This window comes from Lepidochelys kempii, chromosome 11 (genome assembly GCF_965140285.1).
Source record: "Lepidochelys kempii isolate rLepKem1 chromosome 11, rLepKem1.hap1, whole genome shotgun sequence".
Taxonomy (NCBI): Eukaryota; Metazoa; Chordata; order Testudines; family Cheloniidae; genus Lepidochelys; species Lepidochelys kempii.
This window is the reverse complement of record NC_136390.1, coordinates 40,833,339-40,857,527: the sequence shown is the minus strand read 5'-3', so window position 1 is coordinate 40,857,527 and position 24,189 is coordinate 40,833,339. Positions and strand designations below refer to the sequence as shown.

The 24,189-nt window shown below is 39.5% G+C and overlaps 1 protein-coding gene and 1 long non-coding RNA gene across 5 annotated transcripts in view; one reads left to right on the top strand and one right to left on the bottom strand.

Moving 5' to 3' along the window:
* Positions 1-24,189, top strand: part of LOC140895647 (uncharacterized) — a 42,934-nt gene that overhangs the window by 12,342 nt on the left and 6,403 nt on the right. The window contains exons 1-2 of one of the 2 annotated variants that reach the window (XR_012154295.1): positions 8,834-9,112; positions 14,990-15,217. This is a non-coding gene — a long non-coding RNA (uncharacterized LOC140895647). Of the gene's footprint in view, positions 1-8,833; positions 9,113-14,989; positions 15,218-24,189 lie in introns of those variants that run through there. The other variant, XR_012154294.1, reaches the window with a different exon arrangement.
* ITGA6 (integrin subunit alpha 6) overlaps positions 6,275-24,189 on the bottom strand; it is a 59,678-nt gene continuing 41,763 nt past the window's right edge. For 2 of the 3 annotated variants that reach the window (XM_073305851.1, XM_073305848.1), the window contains 12 exons: positions 23,120-23,235; positions 22,823-23,012; positions 22,650-22,733; positions 22,325-22,404; positions 22,091-22,168; positions 21,888-21,990; positions 20,017-20,190; positions 17,304-17,402; positions 16,581-16,691; positions 16,398-16,496; positions 14,217-14,342; positions 6,275-8,991 (listed from right to left, as the gene is read on the bottom strand). In XM_073305851.1, coding sequence (XP_073161952.1) covers positions 8,830-8,991; positions 14,217-14,342; positions 16,398-16,496; positions 16,581-16,691; positions 17,304-17,402; positions 20,017-20,190; positions 21,888-21,990; positions 22,091-22,168; positions 22,325-22,404; positions 22,650-22,733; positions 22,823-23,012; positions 23,120-23,235 — 1,422 coding nt within the window. In that variant the 3' untranslated portion in view covers positions 6,275-8,829. Of the gene's footprint in view, positions 8,992-11,852; positions 11,983-14,216; positions 14,343-16,397; positions 16,497-16,580; positions 16,692-17,303; positions 17,403-20,016; positions 20,191-21,887; positions 21,991-22,090; positions 22,169-22,324; positions 22,405-22,649; positions 22,734-22,822; positions 23,013-23,119; positions 23,236-24,189 lie in introns of all 3 variants that reach the window. The other variant, XM_073305850.1, reaches the window with a different exon arrangement.

Below are 24,189 nucleotides of genomic sequence, written 5' to 3'. Positions count from 1 at the left end.
TCTAGTAAACCTGAGAGGCAGGTGGAGTTTCTCCCCTGGTGTCTGCCCATCCTGACAGGATGGAGGATGTGGGCACTCGTAAATCTTTGTACTTTATGGTCTCATAACTTCTAAGGCCAGAAAGTTGTTCTCTGCTTCTTTCCAACCCCTGTCTTGAAACTGGCGCATAGCCATCTGGATTGATGCTTTCTATATCTTTGAGTTTTCTGTATTTCTGTCAGGTTGAAGATTTTCTATTCTTGTTCCATTGCCATATTTTCATGCTGCAGGGCTGCTCTGGGTAAGAAGTCAGTTATATACATCTCAGTTCCTTTCTCGTAGTGTGCTCACGAGTTGTAGCATTGTAATTTCAGCAGCATGTGCTACAGGCATTTTGGGTCCACTAAGCAGTGGCTCTTAAAAAATGTTCTCTAGAGGTTTATAGTCACTTTCTACTGAAATGGTTTCCCATCCTAGATTCTCTACTGGCTGAATTGGTTTACCTATTTCCAGATGTAACGTCCACTGTTTATCTAGCATTCAATTTCTGTGTGTGTGTGTGTGTTGCGTTTCTTTGCAACTGGTGCTAGTCTGAGCTTTACAAACCATTAATTTTTGTTGTTTGGCACTGCACAAGTATCATATACATACAAAATCTCATCCTCTGAGTGACTGTTTACTTCCTCAATATGGTGGATTTTTTGTTTTTTTTGTTGTCTGCAAGCTTTAGTATAATTTCTCTTGCCAAATTATTACTTATGACCCCACACATGGGGCATTTTCCATAGCTTTTCTCTACTGTACCCACAGGTCTTCCTTTGAACTTTTTCTATCTCTTCTGCTTTGTGCATTTTGGTCTTGCATGAGTTTTGGTGTATTTTTTTCTTCGTTACATAGTGCATGCCTGTATCTGTTCCACTTATTCTCTGCATTTAGATGTGAGTTTGTTCATGAGTTTTGCCCATATGTGTAGCTCTTGGTAGAGTAGTGTGGACTCTTCTAGCATTCTCATTTGAGCGCCCACCTCTTTCATTCCTCTTGCTAATATATCACAAATTAGTTAATCTTTTAAAAGCTGCACACATTTTAAAATTCTGCATATTTTATTTGTCAAACTGACACATTATAATCACACCAGTTTCAATTATTTTTGATCATTTATTTCAAAATACCTTCAAGTATTTTGTTCTCTGTATTGTTACGGACAAAGATTCAGGAAATGTTTTTTGACAAATAGATTCCTTACTAGGCATATTCATACAGAACTTTGAGTAATAATTCATTTAAACTACACTACAGAACTGTATTGCCTGCACTCCTCAGAAACAGTGTAAAGGCTTCTTGGGGGAGTCAGGGGTAACGGAAAAGCAGAGGAAGAGGGAAGTAAATTGCTGAGAAGGAGCCTTGGAGGGTTGTTAGGGGAAAAGTATGGAACAAGGGGGTTTTTTTGGGGGGGGGGGATTGTTCGGGAGCTTCCCTCATGCAGACCCTGGTTGACCCTACATCTGCCCATGTCCCTCCACCCCCACTCAGGCATCCTCCCCATCCAAACGTGGTTCTGCACTCCCTTGCCCATCCATTTCTGTGCCCCCACCCAGCCACTCTCCTGTCCCTATGTAGCTCTGCACCCCCTCCCCCATCATGTGGCCCTTCACCTCCCTCCCCCCCAGTGCCTCCACTCCCATTCAGCCCCTGCCCCACTCTGTCCTCCCCACACTACCCTTATGAGCTGACCCCCACCCCCAGCACCCCACACTGTCTCCCCATAGCTTCTGACCTCACCTGACAGGTGCTGGGAAGAAGGCCGGCTCTTTCTCTTAGCTAGCTGGCTGGGAGCTACTAAGGTGTTCTATCGCCAGGGTGCCCTCTGGTGGCAAAAGGCAGACTGCAGCAACATTTGGCAGAAGCTTTTTTCTGTGCAAAAAATTAAAAATATGTGCATCTCATTAATTATGTGCATGCACAGTAGTGCATAATTCCCCCAGGAGTAATAATTGCATGAGTCAACTATTTTGCATCTGATTCTCCAGATTTTATTATCTGAAAAGATAACTATAATATATAACACTTGGGGGGGGGGTTTAGAATCTTTGGGAGGACAGCTAAGATTTTTACTTAACTTCTTCAGCTGTTGCTGACATATGCAGATACTGTTGGACACGGGCAGCCATGTGCTCCATTTTCTTGGGGACAGGATCTCGTAAGATGACCTTTCTTTGGTTGATTTGTAATATTCTTAGTTTTTTATTTCATGTATCTGCAGGGCTCACTTCTGTTCTGACACCATGTTCTTACTGCTCAAGGAAGAGAAAAAACAAGGCAACATTCATGCTTTTTCTTTCTCCACATATATAGACCTCTCTCACTTCCTGAAAGTACCATTGTTTAAATTCCTAGACATAACAGTATACTTATGTATATGGGTAATGTCTCCCAGCTAATCTCAACTGTAGCCCATGGCCTCCTACGAAGACCAAAATTAACTCTAACCTAGGGCCACCAGCTAACCTTAACGTGATCACCTGCTGGCCCTAAGTGAACCTTTGTCTGGGGATGCATTCCATCCCCATCCTTAACACTATCCTATTCCCCTATCTTCCCAATCTCTAATCCTAGGCCAGAGCCCCTTCCAGACCAAACCATAACCCTAGCTTGGGGCAACCTACTGTCACTAATCCTAGGTGAGGTCCCCCTATAATCTGCTACTGGTTTCAATCCCTAACCTGTAGCTGCCTACCAGCCCTAAACCATAAGCCTAGCCCTAAGTGCACAGCCATAGCCTTACCTGAACTATAACTCAGGGCTGGCTACTGGCACTAATCGTAACAATAGCTCAGGGCCACAATCTCCCCCACTGTAGGCCTAGCCTGGGGCCTTTTACCAGCCCCAACCCTAATCCTGTCCTGAGGAACCTGACCATCCTTATCCCAGAGTCCCTTATGAATCGGACCTGTAACACTAGGTCAGAGTCGCTTTCCACCCCAAATCCTAATCTGGCTCTAGGAGCCACCCACCATCACCAACCCTGACCTTTTCCTGGAGTTCTGGCCCTAAACCCTAGCCTGGAGCCATGTACTGGCCCCAGCCCTAACCATGGTTTGAGACCTTAACCCTAGGGAGGAACCTAGATATTGGAGAAGTGAGCCCACAGGATCTTGGATCAGGATATGTTGGAGAAGGCTTAGTCATACCACTAACAATGGTGAAGGAGCCCATATCATTAGGTTGCTGGTCATAGCAGGTGTCCACCAGGGAGTGATAGTTGACAATCTCGCTGTAGCAGGCTAGTACCTCTTTCCCAATCTGATCCTGCATCTCCAGGGTGGTCACGTACCTGCCAAGGATGATTCTCTTGTGGTCCTCCAATGTGCTGAGGAAGGAAGATGCTGGTAGAATCACTTGTTCTATACCTGTATCAGGGCATGAATGTTGACAGGATTGGGAAGTGGTTCCCTCCAGATGGACTCAAAGATGCAGCAGGCAACCTAGCCAACCCTCAGAACCTCTGGCAGCAGGTATGGAGAGGCCAGTGTCAAGTACAGTCTGTCCACACACTCCCATGACCAACTGGATTTGGTGTCAAACTGATGCTAGTCTCCTGCAGGAAAATCAAAGAATCTTCTTAAGTGTGTGTGTGTCTGTACCTATTTTCCCTTGTCAGGGCATTCTCACTTATCTGATTACCTGTTTGAAGGGGAGGCACAGGTGACTGCTGTCCAAGGCAAACATTTGTCATCTAATACCACCTTATCAGGCTGAATTTTAATAGTGGATGCCATATTTTTGCACAATGTAACAAATGAGTTGGCGGCAAAAACCTTTCCTGTTCTTCACCCCTCCCCACCTTTGTCCTTTTAAGGTCTGGATCAGAACTGTCTCCTTCCTCAGCAGAAGAGGTGGAGACTGTGTTCAAGGATGACTCTCTCTTAGCCTTTTTATATCTCTTCCACTCCCACCTGGCTCTTTTGGCTTTTTTTCCTGTCTTGTAGAGGACCCTGCCTGGGGACCAACATGGAGTCCTCATCCTTGGACTCTCTTCAAGAGATGCTTAAAGTCCACTATTGGACATTCTGCATTGGAATTGCATCACTCTGGAGAATATTTCAAAACACCTTTCCAACTTAGCCCCAAGACCTGGTTGTGCCAGGGTCAGCTGATTGCAAGGATGGAGGACATCACTTGCCTTTTGAAGAGCCTGCGAAAGCTGCCTTGGATCTAGAGTGCTACTTCTGTGCTCTGCCATACAGTTTTAGTCATCTCATTACCAATTTACCTGAAGCTGGTGTACCCCCCTTTTCTTTTTCTTCTTTCATGGTGTTCAGCAAGAAACACCTATGGCTTTAATCACAGCTTCTGTTTCTACTTGTTCTTGAGGTGATAGACAAACATTCACTGGTAACGTGGCTGTACAGAGCCTTGAGCAGGAGTAGTCAGTTATTTTTTGTCAAGGTCCAGACGCCAGAGAAAATAATTAAAAGGAAAAAAAAGTTGTTGGGATCTGTTCAAAAGCATCTGGCAGTCTGGATTTGGCCTGTGGTCTGCCTGTTGACTACCCCTGGCCATAAGTGACTGTAAAGAAGTAGTTGCTATTTCAGCACACTATAGGGAGTGCCGGAAGTTAACCTTGCTCAGTAGCTGTTTTGGTACTGGCAAAGGCTTCATTAAAGGCAAACATTCCTGCATGTATATACATTCCCCCCTTAGTTAGAAGGTAGAAGCTGCTGGCCACTCAGTAGTGAGTGCTGTCAGGGGTACAAAGGTGTCAGTCAGTCTGAGCACCAGTCAAATAGGGCTGCCGGGCTCAACCTGGGGGTTGGATCCCAATACAATTTTTGTACAGAAAGCAATGGGTCCCCTAAAAGAGGAATTGCAGACTGGAGGCCAAATGTCTTTGAGTTGTATTACATCAGGGGTCCCTAATGCAGTGCCCATGGGCGCCATGGCGCCCACTGGGGCATTTTTGTGCACCCGCAGAACACACTTCCACCGAAATACCGCCGAGAAGTGTTGCCATTTCTCGGCGGCGAGGTGTCTGGCGCCCACCACAGTCTCCTGGGAATAGCAATGTGCTATTCCCACAAGAAAGGTTGGGGACCACTGCATTACATCATTGAACCAAAGACACTGTATGAGCCTAATGGCTACAGTAGCTATGGTGGGTGGTTGTTTTTTCTTTCTTGAAGTTGTATGTGCTCAGTAATGAGGATGCTGAAACAACCGATTATGTAGTACAACTAAATGTCTAATCGTCAGTATAATACCCAGGGTGAGCCTATGTGAAAGCAGAAAATCTCCAATTGTCAGAAGTCCCCATCCCTATCCCTGTATTTATTTTGTATTTTATTATGTATTGTAAGGTTTTATAAATATATGTACTTTGTTATATTTATTTTAAAGGAAAATATCTAGTTAGTGATATTAGCCTAGATAGGGTGCATTAACTGCTGTGCTGTAATGATTTATCTTTGGAGTGTTGTTCATAAAAAGGAATTTGTATCTATGTACGCCCATAGCTATCTTATGATAAAGACTAGTACTGGATTTCTAAGAAAAAGTTAAACCTATTGTTTCTACTGAGAGGGTTCCTATAGAAAGCCCAGCTGTAGTCTCTTGCAACTACAGGAAGTCATGATCTGTGCAAAACCCTTTAAATTAGAGGAATTCTGTGCTACAGAATTGGCAAGTAAATTGACTTACCTCTACACTGCATAGGTTGCATGGGGAGGAGGAGGAGAATATTAAAAGGTGCTCAGTTACTGCCCTAAAAAAATCTTAGTTAGCAAAGATATGGTTGGGAGCAAAGCGAACTGCCACTGACTGCTCCAGTGGAGGCAGCAGCTGTGCAAGGAGGCAAGGACTATCCACCTCTGCAAACTGCTGTGACAGCCCATGTGCCACAGAACTGAGAGTGATACTGGGCTGCAGAAAGTCAAAGTGCAACTGTCTCATGTAAACAAGGCCTCTGCATCAGACTACCTGCAGGGGTGAGGCCAGTAGGATTTGGCATTAACACCTAAATGTAGCATGTAAATCCTTCCCCTTTTATATATAACCCAGTGATTTTTAAGTAGACTAGTAACAAATTAAATGGTTCATCATCATGTATATTTCTTGCTTTAATTCATGCTGAAAATTACATATAGAGCAGGCTGGCTTTAGTTATAACAAATTGGTGAGCTGTGAAATCTAAGCACCACTTACAGAAACTCAGTTGCTAATGCTTATTTTATGTTACATAATTCAACAATTCAGTCTGATAAAAGAAACTTGTCCTGTAAGAAATATACCAGTAATATCAAGGCAATATGTATTTTAATTAAAAAAAATATTTCACACTTTTATACAAATATCCACAGGTAATTTCCAATCCTGGAATGATTTAGCATTATGAGTTGTGTTTGAGAGGATAGTATACCAGTGCCATGACTTGAGATATTAATTTTCAATAGTCCTAAATTTAACACTGCCAAGACATTTTTTATTTTGCTCTTTTTATAAAGAGGGTGCCACATACCTAACCATATGTTTTGTTTTAACTAGGGCTGCAACAGTCTCAAAATTCCCATTTCTTTGCAAGTGATGAGCTCAGTTTCTTGGGGTTTTGAGCCACTCGGCAAAGGAGCTGGGATTTTAAACACTGCTGTAGCTCTCATTAGGGAGACAGACTGACAATATGCAGTAAACAGCTATGTACACACAAATGTTGCAAAACAGGGGTCACAATGTAATTTTGGAAGTATATGATGGGAGGAAGGAGGAAAATTACACATGGGACCTGTTAACCTTGAAGCAAAAGAATGCAGCTTCTAAAATAACATTTTGAAAGAAACAAAGCTTCAAAAAGCCTGACTGAAGGAAAGAAATGAATAGTAGTACAAAACCAAACCCATCCACATAATTGGTGATCAGTCTTGCTTGCTTCAGTCACCCCAGCCGTCTGCATTAAAACAATAGACTTCTGGGGGAAGGTAAAGCTAGCAGCTTGTAAAGAAAATACTTTAACAAGTTTTTGCATAATTCTCATCCCTATGCAAAAAAAATTCACACAGGTCATTAGTATTTTTCATATGGAATAAGAAATCTGAATTATTTAAATAGTACCAACATTTTAGAATGTAAGTTAAAAAAACCAATAAACTCTTTAAATAGCTCTGTTATGTTACAACAATTAGGTTACTGAGCAGCACAACATTGTGGCACTATTCTTACAATTAACATTTAGCTATATTTAGGACATCACTCAGTAGTCTCAAAAGGGATCAGTGCAGAGCCATTGTTAAGGACAGATAGGAGCTTATGTTTTCTTTCAAGTGCTATATAACATTTTCAGTAGTAGACACACCTTTCTCTAAACATGAAATCCTTACAGAGCTGGAAAATTGTTCCAGAAGCACCTCACTTTTTGTATTAAGTATAAAAATTAAATAGAAAAACCTATACATGTTGGATGTACAAAAGAAAATTTAAAATATTCTCAATTAACACACATTATGTTACAGGAACATAATTAGTCACAGAAATGAAGGGCTGCAGGGGGCCTTGAGAAGTCAAGTCCAGTCCTCTGCCCTGAGGCAGGACCAAGTAAAACCTAGACCAGGCCTGACAGGTGTTCTTAAAATCCCCCACTGAGGGGATTTCACAGCCTCACTTGGAAGCTTATTCCAGAGCTTAACTACCCTTATAATTAGGAAAGAAAAAAAACACTTTCTAATATCTAACCTCAATCTTCCTTGCTGTGATTAAGCCCACTGTTCCTTGTCTTGCCTTCAGAGGACAGAGAATAATTTAATCTTTACAACAGCTTTTAAGGTATTTGAAGACCTAGTATCAGGTTTCCCCCTCAGTCTTCTTTTCTCAAAATTAAATACATGCCCTGTTGGTTTTTTTAGTACACCTGTTCTTCATAGGCCAGGTTTTCTAAACATTTTATCATTTTTGTTGCTTCCCTCTGGACTCTCTCCAGTTCGTCCACATCTTTCCTAAATCCTGCTGCATAAACAGACATAAGAAAAAATGCCCCCACAAACCCCTGGAATGAATGTTTTTATTTCAAGGATGTGTCAGTGATGGAAACTTGCATTTTAAAAAAGCACTGGCACTCTTCAAATGCAGTGAAAGTTTCATGTCTAACTGGACTTTCATATCCTATTTAAGAACATCCATACCAGTTTTAAAGTTCACTTAAGTCTTTGGCCTAATTAGTCAAAGACAAACGGTTGCTGCTAAAAAAAAAAAAATAAATACAAAAATATATACAAAAACATACAACTAATATTCAAGCCTTTTTTTTAAACCTGTGTATATTTGGTGTGAGAAAAATAGCAACATGACCTATTGCACATTTAATTTAAGACACTTTAGGTTAAGCCCTAACTACCATAGCTGCAGAGTCTTATGACAAGAATAGCATATTCACAGATTCCCCAAATTCTATTTGCATAAAGTGTGTCGAGGCTACAGTGTGTATATTGTGATGGAAATTTGGAGAATATATCTGGAACCAGATCCTGCATTCCTTGCACATCCATTGATGTCCAAGAATGCAGAAAAGGACCTTTTGTGGCATCATTAAAACATAATGTGCATATTTCATAGAATGCTCAGTTCAATGCACCATTTTATAAATGCAAGTTTGCCTCTTGTCTCTGACTATCTGGAAGTTTAAATAATGCAGCTAAATCAGTCAAGCAATCTTAAATTTAGTTGTGCAAAACAAAAGCTTCAATATAAGTAAAAATATCTACAATCAAAAATATAGTTCCATATTGTATGTAGGTCTGAGTCCATCAGTATTCCATTAATGAAGAAATATTAAAATTGTCTGAATTGGATTGAGGGGGGAAATTTTCCCTAGGAGTAGCTTTCATTTTCATTCCATTTTGTAATCCATTGTTTTTTCTCAAGATTCTCTTTATGTTCCCCGTCTTTGGTCTGTCGCTCCTCTTTCCGAATTCTTACAGCATGGTATCGGGGGACACTGTCATCGTACCTGGAGCGCTGGAAGAATCCACACTGGGAAAGGGAACAGTTTAAGATTAAATCACAATCAAAGTACTGTAAGCATAAAAGTCTAGAATTCTTTGCTTGCATTAGTACAAAAGAAATGGCTTCTCTCAAAGAAGTGACAGGCAAGGTAACTGAAAAGTTTTTTTTTTTAAATGCATGCGGTCTACAGATGTGAATCTCTGACAAAGTCTTTAAAGTACAACTATCAGCAGCAGGTGAAAGCAAACTACACAATCCAACAATTCAAGAGTGTAAAACAAATTTCTTCCATTAATTTTGTAAGGCTAATTTTAGATGCACAGTCCTATAGCATTAATTCCTGTTGACATCTGTAGGACTGCTCATGAGAGTGTGGGTGTGTCTATGCTACAGTGCTGCTGCTGTGCCACCATCGCACTGCGGCAGTTGCTTCCTGCAGCGACAAGGATTTTTTTCCATTGTAGTTAATCCACCTCTCTGAATGGTAGGTAATTAGATGGAAGAATTTTTCCATTGACTTAGCTGTATCTACACTGGTAGTTAATTAAATCTAACTGTCACACAGAACAGTTTTTCCCACAGACTTGAGCAACACAGCTAATTTGTAACTGTAGACTAGGCCTTTGCATTGCAAGATTAAAGTCCCAGTTCAGGAAAGCATCCCTGTGATAAATATGGCAGTTCCTTGAAAAATCCTTATCAAATTAAGTATGCATCTTTGGAGGCAGTTGTATTAAATGCAAAGTTTGTGTATTGTTGTGGGTCAGGAATGAGATGTGATGCGAGGCCTGGGAGATTAAAGGACGATATGGAAAATGTGCCACACAAGAATGGACTTCTGGGATGTGAAGTGGATTTTCTGGGGAATGCTTAGGGCAGGGCTTCTCAAACGGTGGGTCAGGAGCTGTCAGCATCCACCCACGAACCCCACTTTGCCTCTAGCATTTATAATGGTGTTATACATTAAAAACACTTTTTTATATATTTAAGGGGGGTTGCACTCAGAGGCTTGCTGTGTGAAAGGGGTCACCAATACAAAAGTCTGAGAACCCCGGAGGGAGAGGTTAATGTGAATTCCCCCACCTTTGGTAATACAAACTCTTGGCCTTTTAAAAAGTTATGGGCATTTTCTGTGGATTACCTGTTCCGGAGATGAGATCCCAAGCCCAAAATGCATAAACAAACATGAACTGCTCAGCCTGGGTTTCTTATGAATTTGTAAACCATGGAAAATCCAGTTGTGGGTTTTGACCTCTGGTAAACTTTTTAGCATACATGGAGCTTTTTATTGTTGTAATGCTTTCACCTTAATAAATGCGTTGGCTTAGGAAGAGCTGTGTGCTACTGAACTGCAGACGCTAGCCTGTCTATGCAGTCTGACTCAGCATATCAAAGTGTAGAGGGAACTGGGAAGCCTTGTAACCCATGGTCAGAAGGGCTGCGTGCACAGAACCTTTGAGTGAGTGACCTCAGGAATACAGGTGCAGTTAATCTGAAATTGTGATAATTCCTAGTCAAGAAAGCATTTAAATACATTCTTAAAGTTAAGTGTGTGCATGTAGTACCTTCCTGAACCTGGGTATAATCCAGTTCCCACTAACTTCAGTAGGCATTATATTAGGGTCTCAGGAGCGCAAAAGCTGAGACTTACCAAACAACCTTCTGAATATAGTAGTTTGTTTTAAGCCAATATTTGATTATAGGTACAATTTATTTTGTTCATTCATCTGTAGACTCAAACTGAGTCAAGGGATGCATTGCATTTGATTAATAAAAAGGGTGCAAGAGTATAGGGTCAGAGTGGGAGATGTTCTCCATTAAAAATTGACTGAAGAAAAGCTGGGATGAACAGTTGACCATGGAGGCCCTGGTCTTCCACAGTTATATATGCACACACTTAACTTTGCACCGTGAATAGTCCCACTGAGGTCAAGCATATGAGAATGGCTTTTCAGGATCAGGGCCTTAGAAATGAAGTGATATGCAGACACAGAGTAGACAGAGTTTACTACAAAAGCTTTCTGACCAGAATACTTAAATTCAGTGGTCTACTGCAAACTTGTAAGAAATATTGCTCTTTAATTATGTAATACTGAAAAAAGAGTCTTTTAAAGATGATAAATGGTAGGAGAAAAACCAGTATTCAGGTATATAGTTTTCCAAATTCTGGGGCTGTTCAGAGGTTTGATTTAAGCTCATCTCTATTATTTATCCTTTCATTGTGTGCACAGTGTTGACAGATTTTAGTTAGATCCCCCAGCATCATCAGTTTAGATAGATATACACACACCACATTTATGATTTCCTGTTCTGAGCAAAATTTACTAAAAGTATAAAACATTTGGCAGTTTTCAGGAGAAGAAAGCATGTGTTCCGATCACAGCAGAGTATATTTTAGAATTTCTTAAGAAGCAACCAAAAATGATTAAACCTTTATTAGTTTCCACAGCAATTAAAAATTATAAAGAAATGGCTTTTAGCATGCATAAGAGGTTAATAAAGCAATTCATGTAACATCCAAATATCAGGAAACACTAACACAAAACCAGGTAAACTTTATTTTACATCTTAAAACTTTACTCTCTGTGGTTACCATGTGTAAAGTTTGAAAATTTAAAATACTTAATATACAAATGCTAGATAAGTTATTATTTCAGTGTGTAAAATTCCACTGTAGCGGTTAAGATTTTTTGTTGAAACAGACATAAAGCATTGAAAGTAATATGTAAGAGCCTGTGTCTCTTCTCATGCACTGAAAAAAGTGATTATAAACAGAGTAAGCAAGCAGATATTGATATTTTGAAACCCAGCAGCAAGCTTCCCATTGTTAGCCACCACAACCATAGCATGTCCCACAGCTAGAAATTAAAAAAATATTGATCAATTACCAATTACAGAAGTAGATCAATACTATGCATCAGAAGTAAGCCTCTCTTTATCAGATGGCTGAGTATGGATCTCAGCCTTGTGATATGTGGCATCATAATGATTTTTCTTACTTCTCTTGAAGAAACCACACTACAAGGAAGCAAGGTATTTAGTCAATTTTATGGATTGGTATGTTGAGGAAAAAAGTGACAACCATTAAACCATTTTAAAGCCAATTCACAAGACAATCAAATGGGATGGACAGTAATTCTTACCATCCCATCCCTTTCACAAGACATTAATTGTGAACATAGATGAGAATGGAAAAAGGTATTTCAAAACACTTCCCAGGATAATCATGTCCCCTCTATGCAGAACCAAAAAAACCCCAAAAACCACCTCCTCTAAGCGAGAGAGAATGTGTTACACCATGTTCTAGTTTAAAACTAATCTGTCAGAATCCTAGGGCACATTGATGTCGACAGCAGGCAGAGTCACAAATCTTAGCCAATTGTTTAGCGAGCATTTTAAAATATCTAAAACAAGGTATTGTAAAAATACAGATTAAGTATTGTTAACAACTAACACAGTACTACAGAGCAACAGGATATTATTTGAGACCCAAGAGTTTATGGATTGGCTCCAAGTAAAGAATACACCAGGTAAGAGAAGGAATACCACCATTTTCACACATTTTAAGACACCCTTACAATGCTCAAATGGTAGAAACACAAAAGGGTCATGTGTACGTCCTTTGCTTTGAGATGGTCACTTATTTTCTTCAGGACTCTACTGTCCTTCCCCACAATGGCTGAAAGTTCTTGTTGCTTTTACATAAAAAATTAAGTAATTTATCATTTTTGCCCTTGTGATGAGGTAGGCATATTATATTCTATTTACTAGAGAAAAGTGTAAGCTTCATAAGCAGTTTCAATTCTTTCAGTATAAAATACATAGATAGTCTTTCAATATAAAATAGATCTAGATCTAACAACTGCTGAATACAAACCACACACGTGTGCAATGTTAATCTGATCTCATAATCCTTAGTCAAAAAGTAGCACTTCGAGTTATTAAAAATTTAATCAGAAGCAAATTTTTTTGGCAGTTCTGTGCTGTTACTTTGCAACAGAGGCTGATGTACCTACTGGAAGAAAGCATAACAGGACAATCAAAAGGGAATTCAAGGGCACCTTACGAACTCTGAACAAGAGCACCCTTTATGGTCAGCAAAGAATAGCAGCTGTTCAAAGAAGGAAATTTTCAAGTGAAATTCCTCAGGGTCTCTTCTGAAGACATAGTGGAAGTGTCAGAGCACCAGATGGTACCAAGGACTGAAGGGATTTTCCTAATCCAGGCATTTGCTTCCTTAGCAACAAGGATGAGTTAGGAATTTTGGAGTGTGGGTGGGAATCAGGAATAAGAGGATTGTATTCTTCCACTTAAAACTAGGATTCCTGCCCCACTACTGGTTTCCCCTGACAATGGTGGCTCTGTAAGGAAGCAGAATTCTTAGGTGATCTGCAACTGGGATACTAAGCCTAAGAACCAAACCAGCAAGAATGAAAGAAGAAGGCCAAACAGTTATGTTTTTGTCTTTATAAACAAAGCTTTAATCTTGTATTAACTTAAAAAGGAGAAAGTAGGTTTTAAGATACTGCATTATTAGCTTCTTAACACATTGTACATAAAGTAACAATGCATTCTGTCTGGGGTATTAATAGGCATCTAGTATCCTCATAATATTCTCAAGCCACAAGAATGTATCCAAATAATGTTTTATCAGAACAAGAAGCGTTACTGTTCCAAGTACTGTAGCTAGTACTAAATTTGTGATACATGCATTTTGACAGTTTCAATGAACAGGCCAATTTGAACTGGTTTGAACTGTAAACCCCAATCAGATCTAATTCACATACCAGTCAAGTTAAATAACATTTTTTACAATATAAAAAGTTAACATATCACCAAAATTAGGATTTATAAAAGTTTGTGTACAATAGCTAACAAATAGAAATGGTTCCAGAAGTATTTCAAAAATGCCAATAAACATTTTAAACAAACATTTCCATGCATTTTTTTCAGCCAAATGTTGCAGAAAGTGAAATTACTATTAATTTTTACTACAAAGCAAAAATACAACTTCACTGGTCATTTTCCAAGATGAGAAATAATTAAAATAAAACACACCTTGATTTTAAAATTAATTTTCAGTAAGGTTTTTACTAGTAGCATAAAATGAAACTTGTTTAATGATTAAATAGACAGCGTCCCAATAGCAATATTTTGAAATGCATTTTTGGAGTTGCTTAACTAGTTTTCTGCCTTATTTCATATGTTGACTTATCTTTTCAGGTACAAGAGTGATTTGTAAAATAACTCACCTTCCATAGTAAAAACACCAACAGTGCGAGCATCAGTATTCCAGCAAGAATAGCCACCAAGATGATCCACAAAGGCACTCCTGTATAAAGTGCTACTGTCTTTGCAGGAAAGACAGTAACTCGCACCTAAGGGAGGGGAAAAGTTTTAAGTAAGGGGGATGCAAAGTTTGACAAGTTCCTAATTGTAAACCAAAATTCACTTCTACAGTAGTGCCTTGAGCTTTCTGAGCTATGGAGGCTAGTCACTAGTCTGAAGAGGACATTATGTCTCCTACAATTCTTAAATACCTACTTGAAGCATTTTTTACCACCCAGTTTTCAAGAGCAGCAGCTGACTGTGCCTGGCTCTTGAGAATGAGGGTGGGGATTCCATAGGACATACTCAGGTTAGATGTGCCAGTGAATTCTTCCAGACGAATAGAAGCTCAAACGCATGTAGGGCCTACAGCCCAGAAGTACTGAACAGTAGCTGAAAGCTCCATGCCAAAGACAGCCAGGAGAGTATGAGAAAAGAGCCTATGGGGAAGTACTGGGTTAAACTAAACATTCACCAGAATCCTTCCTGAATTATAATATTTTTGTGGATGAGGTTGGGGAAAGAGATTTTAAAAAATAAATAAACCTGCCCAACTCAAAGCAGGGACTGTCATTTTATTAAGTTCTTGAATGTCACACAGCACAATGGGGCTCTGATTCCATCTCTGCCAATGCAACGCAAAACAACAATAATCTCCCAGATCTTCAGTAATTCTTCTTTTTTTTCCCCTCCAAAGAAGTATCTAGTCCAGAAGACTGACCTGGAATTATGTTATTCCTCCTCACAACCCACACAGCATATAACTGGATTAATTTCTACTGGGTGATCCATTCAGCATCCCACAGAATTAGAAATACTGCAGCATGGGAGGCAGAGAACCCTAATATGCATATTTTCTCCTTACCTGATCAGCTCTTGCAACCACAAAGCTCTGGGTTTTGCAGTAGAAAAACCTTTGCTACAGGTAAGTCAGCCTCCTGCAAAGCCAGGACCCATGGCTTTCCACAGCTTGGGGGGCTGGAAAGGTGACCAAATCTAGCTAAAAATGACTGTGTACAACCTACAGTGTTCACTCTCCTATCATATAGGATGCCTCTTGCTAAGGAACAGAAAGATCTATGGAACCAAAGGTGATGACAGAAGCTTCTGGATTAGAATGTTCACTTTATACAATATGTGATCCATTACTCCTAAGGAAATTCTGTGCAATATTTTAAAATTCTGCCAAAACAACATACTATAATTATGCCATTTTCAATTATTTTGGTAATTTATTTCACAATAGCTGTCAGCAAGTATGTCTGTAATAATACAGACACCAAACAAGATCCAGGAAATGTTTTTTGACAAATAGATTCCTTACTAGGCATATATCTATGGCTCTACAGAGCAGATGGCATTACTAGTATTTCCATATACGTCAGACACAGAAGACTTTAAGGGTATGTCTACTCAGCAAAGGAAAAACCCACAGCTGACCTGTGCCAGCCAACTGGGGGCTCAGGCTGTGGGGCTGTTTTGCTGCTGTGCAGACTTCCAGCCTCAGATTGGAGCCAATGCTCTGGGACCCTCCCACCCTGCACAATCCTAGACTCTAGCCATCACTGTAAATCAGTGTGTGGGGCTTGGTGGGGTGGGTGTCAGGATCCAGGGAGCGGGGCAGCTCCACAGACAGACAGTGACCCCCTCCGACCCCAGCTTTGGAGCAATGAGGGGAGGAAGTGGTGAGTGAAAGGGGAGAGTGTGCAGAGCTTCCTGAAGACAGGGGAAGAGGAAGTCCTGTCCCAATCCAGACTAGCAGCTGGAGCCCTGCACAGGCTAGGAGCCACCAGCCAGGGCATCCCCAGCCCTGCCTCTCCCCAGCACCAGGGTAGTGGGCAAGAGGGAGAGTGTCTTGCAAGCATGCCAAATCCTGCCCCCTGAGGCAGTGATTTACATCTCCCCTGGCAGCTCCTGACATACCCACTTCGGACCACTGCCTGGGAGGGCACATAAATCAGTTATTCTGTAGGGAAAGAGAAATCTCCAGGGGACATTAGTCTGCACTTGCACAGTGGTTCAGAATTCCCCCAGGAGTAATACATATTATATACGCAGGAAACTTCACATGTACAAACCATGTTAAAGAAATTTTGAAAACTCACTTGAGCACCTTCATTTGTGAGCTTAATGTTTTCAGCTGCAGCAGGAACACTGATTGTAGCCCTAACGAGAATATCTAAGTAGTTCAGCTTAGAATATTCCTGTTTCAAAATATAATGAGGATACATTAGAAGAGAAAAGACAGGAGAGTGTGCAAATGCCTCAAGAATAGCAATAGAACATACCTCTAGGAAAGTACTGTTCCACAATCTTGAACGCAATACAACCATTGCCCTTCTGTCCAAGCCTTGCAAGGGACATTTTATATTCACACAGCGTGCACTCTCATTACAGTCCTGTAATTTAAATAAATATACATATAGACACTTCAAAAGTCACATTTTACAGAAAAATATTTGTTACAACTATTTTAACCCGTCTTGTAATTTTTCAAAGAAACAGGAAGATGTATGTCTTAAGTAGACTTAAAGGTGTGGTCCCTTTAGAAGGACCAATCCTTGGCTTGCTGAAATCAATGGCAAAACTTATTAATTTCAACGATAAGATTGGTTGATAACATCCATCCTAATATGTTAAAATGTAGGAATCAGTCTGTGAATGATTTCTTTACTTTGTTCTTATTAGTTATCCTGCTCCCTTTTAAAGTCCATTTCTGAAAGCTAAATGCTTACCTAGATACATTGCTAATTAAATCTAGAGATATGTACTCAATTGTTCTTTTACAGCAGTCTGGAAATTATCCCAATATACCAGATTTAGGAGAGAATAATATTAAAAAACAAGTTATAAAATAGAATAGAATATCTATACAACAAATAGAATAAAATAGAATATCTATACAACAAAATGCCTTCCTTCACTTGGCTAAACCTAAAAAGGTTCTGTAGGAGTGAAGGGAAGGTAAAGAGATTGAAGAGAAATTGTTGTTTTGCTATGGAAATGCTTACCAGGGTCTTATATTTTCTTTCTGAAAATACAGACATTTTTTTGCCATCATTAGTCTGCTTCTCTGCAATTTCACGTTTCCTTCTTGACCTGTGGGACTCCTTTAAAACAAAAAATTATATGTTGATACACTATATGAAATGGATTATTAGGCAGAACATAAATGTGGAAAAGACTCTTTGAATATTGGGCATTTAAATATTTAGTTTCTTGGGAGATGTTAAAAAGCAATTCAAGTACTAAAGGGTAGTGGTATTGGCCAAAAATCAGGCATGTTTAGTGTCAGTTGCAGTTCCCATAATATAATCCCGTTTTCAATTATTTATATACTGTAAACATAGCTCAGGTAAAAACAAGTTTTCCTTTTTTAGACTTGAACAGAGCGTCAGTTTCAAGAAGCAGCCCTAGGAATAAATACAGACAAATCTGAAGCTGTTTCGCCCCAGTGTAAAACATTCATTCCTCCATTAATTGGTTGCATCACAAACGTATTTCCTAAACCTGACCCTCCAAGTAAAAATATGGAGACGAAAGAAGAACATGGCGACAATAGGGCTAATACAGGTGTCACACAAGGCAAAATGTATGCATCTGCTGCATGACCACCAGGATTCCATATCTGAGCGCAGCTGCCACAGACAGTATTTCTATGCATTCCTGCTAGCACTGAATGCTGCTATCACAGCAATTACTAGGATTTAAGCTGTAACTTAAAAAAGTGATCTAAACAAAAATGGAGAGCAGTGAGGCAAAGTGTTTCACTTGCACTCAGCTTCAAAGCCATTTCATTTTTTAACCAACAAGTGAGTGAGTATGTGCTATTCCTACTACGCTCATTAGAATAGTTTTTTTCCTTAAGTTGGTCCAATGAAAGATATTACCTCACCCACCTTGTCTTTCTAATATCCACGGTCCAACACACAAGAAAAACACTGCATATATTCCAAAGTAGGCAGATACGCTCCTGATAAATTTGTTCACTGAGTATGTACAATAAAAGAGTTGCACACTCCCAGAGTTACTAATTAGGTTTCAATGGGAAACTTACAAGTTTTTACAAAACACTTAGAGAGTTCACGTTGTTTAGTAGAAGCATATGAATTTAATATTTTTTTGGCAAGTCAGGTAATGCATTTAAAAAGGAAAGACATGCACAATCTGTCCCTTGGACAAATTCTGCTCTCAGTTATACCCGTTACACATGTAATCAGTTTGAAATAATTGGGATTGCAAGGATATCAGTGAGGACAGAATTTGGCGCACACACTTTAGAAGTACATTACATGTACAAAACAAAGCATGCATTATGCATCCAATTATACTCGGATGGTGAAGAGATTATTTACATACCTAGCTTTAAAAGTCCTTTTAGTTGTGGTTTATATCCACTTTAAAAAAAAAAAAAGATGGACTTAATCCTGCAATTTCCTCCACGTGGAACTCTCACAGAATTCAATGCAAGCAATGTGTGCAAAGGGCTCACAGGATTTGGACGGATGTTTATTGTCGTCTACCCTTTGTTCTTGGGTAAATAATGCCATATTTCAGTAAAAATTATTTTAGCGTGTTAGTGTAAAAACAGACACTTAGTTTGTCCTTGTTTACCCATTCTGTTGAAAGCTCTTTTAAAGCAAACATTGGGTTAAGTGAAGTCTATTAATAAATTACAGAACAAAGAAAAAGCATTTTCTAGTTAAAGAAATCACATAAACTTGTGTGATTTTTTTGTCTGAAAATTACTAAAACAGACAAATAAAGGGGAGAGGGGGGAATCTCTTTTCCATTTTGTGCATTTATAAAACTTTAAGAATGTGAGTAGTTCCACAGATATCAAACCATCCATTCCCCACTCTTCTTGCCTATTTTCTCCTCTGTACACTTTGAAGTTAAAAGAAGCCCAGACCCTTCTCTACTTCTGCTGAACACCACATCTGAGCTGAGAGGGTACGTGGCTGTTGCTCTTTAAAGCACTGATCCTGGCTCTCCTCACTGGCTTCTCCTACAGCCTGGCAACAATACTTGGGAGTTTAAGGAGCAGTTGGGCAGTTCTTCAGTTGAAGCTTGCTATTGGAGAGGGTGAAAAGATGGTAGAGAGTAGAGAAGGGCAGGCTGAGAACAGAGTCTGGCAATTTCAAAAACTTCCCTTCCTTCAGGATCCCAGCTCTTTCAGGCAACACTTTGTGGCCCTCTTAGAAAATCTAACTTCGGTACCAACCCTAAATCTCCTCTGAAGGCAAGACGAATTTTGTCAGGGGGGCTGCAGGCTTGGCACTTTAATTTTCAGCTGAAGGCGACACACAAACTGGCTGCTGGCAAAAGGTCAATTAAGTTTATGAGGAACAAGAAAAAGAAGAAGAGGTTCAAGCAGTCTAAGCTGGCTTTAAAAAAAATGTTTTAAAAAGGTATAAATAGTTGCCCTGTTTTCCTTATCTCTTCACCATGAACTGTTTTTCCATCATGGAAAGGGTCATTGCTTTATTAAAAATATCAATTAGGTTTTAAAATGGTTTTGCTTTTAAATGTAAAATGAAGGAGCCATAGTCTAATAGCTATGGCAGGATGTATATTAGCATAGGAGATTGATGCACTTCTTGAGTCATTGAAGATACAAAGCTCATTCCAAGGCAGGTACCAGTATCCTACTAACACACTCCCAGTTGTGCTTTAATGTTATATGACCTTGCTTATAAACAGGTGGAAAGTACATTAACATACCTCAAGTCCCAAAGAGTTTATTTCATTTTGAGGTTCACAAGGGATTTTCCCCAATTCTTTGGAGTCTACTTTCATCAAATAAAGTAGCCATTTGCCATTGCTGATTTCTTTTGGCCACTGGATGTCCAAGGAAGCTGTGCCAAATGTTTTAAGTGGTCTACCCAAGTTAGTTATCTGTTAGGAATACAAAAATCCACATATTCTCTTATAAAACTAGAATTTACAGCTACAGATCTGCACTGACACTTGTTGAAGAAGGGTTTTTCTGGTATTAAAAATAAAATCACAGGAAAACACAAATTCCGAAGATACCATACATTTTGGATTTGCCAAACAACTTCTGATTGGAAATAAAAGGTAGCAAACCTTCCTAATTATAGACATTATCACAGCATAATGTTCTGAATGATCTAGTAGACAATATTGTACAACAAAAATCAGGAGAAACTAGATTTGCTAAAGTTTTATTTAAAAGTTCTATTGATAAAAATAAAACTAGAGTAGTTGCAAGACTTAGTCGATGAGATCTGAACAGAATACAAAAGGTGAAAAAGTAAGCAAAAAGCATATATAAAGCCTGTGGCTGGCCTAGCTGATAGCAGCCATATATAGTGTTAAAATGTTTTCCAGTGCAGGAACCATTGGGATGTCTGCTCCCTGGCCCAGTAGTCTCTGAAAACGTAAGTGGGATCCATTCTCCTGTAGGACAGCAACAGGAGCCAGAATGTTCTGGCGGTAGCAAAAATGTGCTCAGTTATAGACAAGCAGGAGGATTACAACTATAAGGGAACATCTGGTGCCACAGAATTACACTTTTGTCCGTTTTGCTCCAGCAGTATGATAGTTGTTTTTGAGTCAGAGCAATGCTGCAATATCTAGACCTTTGTCATCACTGAGCCACAGAAACTACAAACCACACCAAGTAGTCTGCATTACTGAATCAGCTATATTTAAAGAGAGCTGCAGAAGGAAGTCTTCAGGAGCCCAAGGCAGGGACACAAATGATAAAGAAAACGGATCTAGGTGCTCCTGAACTTGAGACATGCTCCTTTCCCTTCCCCTCAAGCCCCTCTCTCCAACCCTCTGACAGAGGCCATGAATGCAGAAATTAACAACCTTGTCATGTGTCCACTGGGGGCATGAGGAGAGGAGACCAGGATTCCAGCTTCAAAACACACCACAGCCTGTCAGGATGTGTTTTGGAAGATGGGGAACAAAGGGGTGGTTCTGATGCAAGAGCAGCCAGTCTTGAGAAAAAAGGAATGGGCTACACTGAGCAAGTGTGGAGCACAAATGTGTGGATGGAGGGAAATACATGGAGCAAAAATTTACATTCTCAACACTGGAGAGCATTCAGGAACCTGCAGACCATTTGAGATCCATGGATTTGAGATCCTTGTCTTAGTCATTAAAAGGCAGAAGGCCAAGAGAGAGCGAGCTTACAGGGCCATATTTTCAAAAAGGGCTGCAACACAGCTGGTTTGTGGATGCTCGGCTTTACGTGCACAAATATCTGCACATACTTTCTGAGCACTAACGCTGGGCATACCATTGATGGGTTTTGTGTATGTAAGTTTTCTTACCTGTAGGCATGGATGCTTATGCTGGAAAATTGTACGTGCAGGGGACTGCACACAAACAAATGGAAGATGCTTTTTGGAAGTGTGAACCTAAACTTTCAAGGCTGGAGGAAGCCCCAGTCTTGATGGGCCAGTCAGGTTGTGTGTTGTGGAAGTGAGGAGGAGGTGGTTAATGGTGATGATTCGGGTGCTAGGGCAGCCATCTTCGAATCAGCCAGATTTTAAAATATTAACATAAGTGTCAGGAAAAAAAAATCAATCATGAGTTTTTAATAATCTAGATCAACTCACTCTGAATTCATATTCTATTATGTTTCCAACATCATCTTCAGATTTCATAGCACTCTCACCGATTACGTTACCTCCAAAGTACACCTGGGAAGGCTTAGCAACTCTGTTCAATTTTAAAAAAAACAAACAGATCATATTTTAGTACGGGTTGCAGCAAAGGTTCATTCTCACATTGATTTGTTATGCTAACTATAAACACTTACCCAGTGAGTGACAAAAGCAATTCAATAACCACTTTAGCAGTAGCAGTAATTGGAGCCAAATTAACTTGATTGCTTGTTCTATAATGAAAAGGAAATGGCAATGTTTATTTTAAATTTTAACAGTTTTCACATTACAATAAAATTGCCTTTACAAAACAAATTGAAGCCATTCCTTAATGTTTACAAGTATATGGGAAAACACCAAGAGAAAAGGTAAAAACAGAAAAATCTTACGTTTCCAACTTCAGATTAACATCCAAATCAGTTGTGTCAACATTAACTTTGGTTGTACTTAAAATCAGATAAAAGGTTACCTAAACAAGAAAAAAATCCACACAATGTGATGTTAGGTGAATATATTTTTGTGAGCACAAACTTTGTTTTATATGAAAAAAAATACATCATAGAATTCTGAAATGTTGAAAACAAGGATAGGCCCCAAATCAAATCCCAAGACAAACACCCTTGAACTTAGGGAAACTTCAGGACTAGGTCCAGAATCTAACTTTATATATTAGGCCCAACTTTAATTAAAAAAAGAAAAAAACAAGCCACTCACATTGGAATTTCTCTTGAAAGGATTTCCAAGTTCACACTCTGCTTGAGAACCGTTTTGATTGGCACCACAAGTTAATTGTTTTTCCTGAATTAAAGATATGCAGAAGTCAAAACACAGTAAGTATTTAAATATATGTAATATATACCTTTGTCCTGGTTTTCTGGATTACTTACAGGATAAGCCCTCAGCTCTCTGAAAGCAGAGTAGGTCAAGCTATCTGGAAAAGTTGCAACTAGTTTAGCTTCATGGGCATCTTCACCATCTTTTTGGAGATTTTTTGCATCTGATGGATTATTTGTCACAGTTATTTCTAGAGCAATATCCCTCTGATCTTTGAGGACAAGCACCGGAACATTGTTCTCACTATGGAAACAAAATATAACAAGTCTCACACATTAGGGAAAAAAACATCCCCTCCAAACATCCACCCAAGTGCAGTAATTTTTGCTAATGTATAAATTAAGTCTTACATTGGTAAATAAGCAAATCTGTCTTCATTTCCTTCTCTGGTACAGAATCTGTATTGAAGTTTTAGGCTGCTATTACATATGTTGTCTTCTCCACATCCTTCTTTTAAGAACTGCACCTATACAAAAGCCAAAAGTCAGTTTATTTTAGGACATACAATACTAAAATCTATGTTCAAAAAACAAAACATAGTTGCTGATATATGCTACAGTTAGTTCAGATCCATAGACACTTCATAGACCCTTCTTTGCGCAGACAAGGCCCTAGTCTGACTTCACCTTTTCAGCTATAAGGAGATGGGGACACTATTGCTTTGTTGGAAATGTATGCTGTTGCTGCTAAGTGAAAGCATCAGGTCATGTGGAAATACAAAAACTGGGCGAGTTTGGGGCCCACTGTTTCGAAGTGATATGTGCCTCTCCTGCTCATTACTTTAATGGGAGTTGAGCAAACACAAGTATGTCTCCTCAAGCTGGGGACTACAGCCCTGGCTTGAAGTGTAGACATATCCCAAGTTCCAGGGCACCCTGACCCTGCAAACAATTGCATAGTGCTCGTGTGATGTAGGACATGCATTCACAAGGATGAGACAACTCAATTAATTTTCACTTGTGACCAAAGCTAAATTTCAACCTGAATCTTCTGGGGTGCAAAGTTAGTTAGTGTGTTAACCAGCTGTGCCATCTTCACTTCTGTTTTAGGAGGATGCAGGAGCACGTTTTAAATTTCTGCTACCACAAGTGATGAGAGCCCATATAATCCCAAAGCTGAGGTTATAAATTAATTGTATATCATGTGCCTCCTCACTTACTTCTCTTTGGTCATAACTTAATTCTTTACAGCCTTTAATTCAGTGACTTCTGATACAAGTGCACGTGCCATGCATTCATTCATTCATTCATATTCTCTCTCTCTCTCTCTCTCGAATTGGAGTTGAATATTGAAGACCATACTGGAACTAATTACCTATGCAAATAACCCAACCTCCACTCTTCTGTCATACAAACTTTGTGTTTTGATGGCTTAACAATCCACATTGCATCATCTTCCAAAGATCTATTCAAGAAGAGAC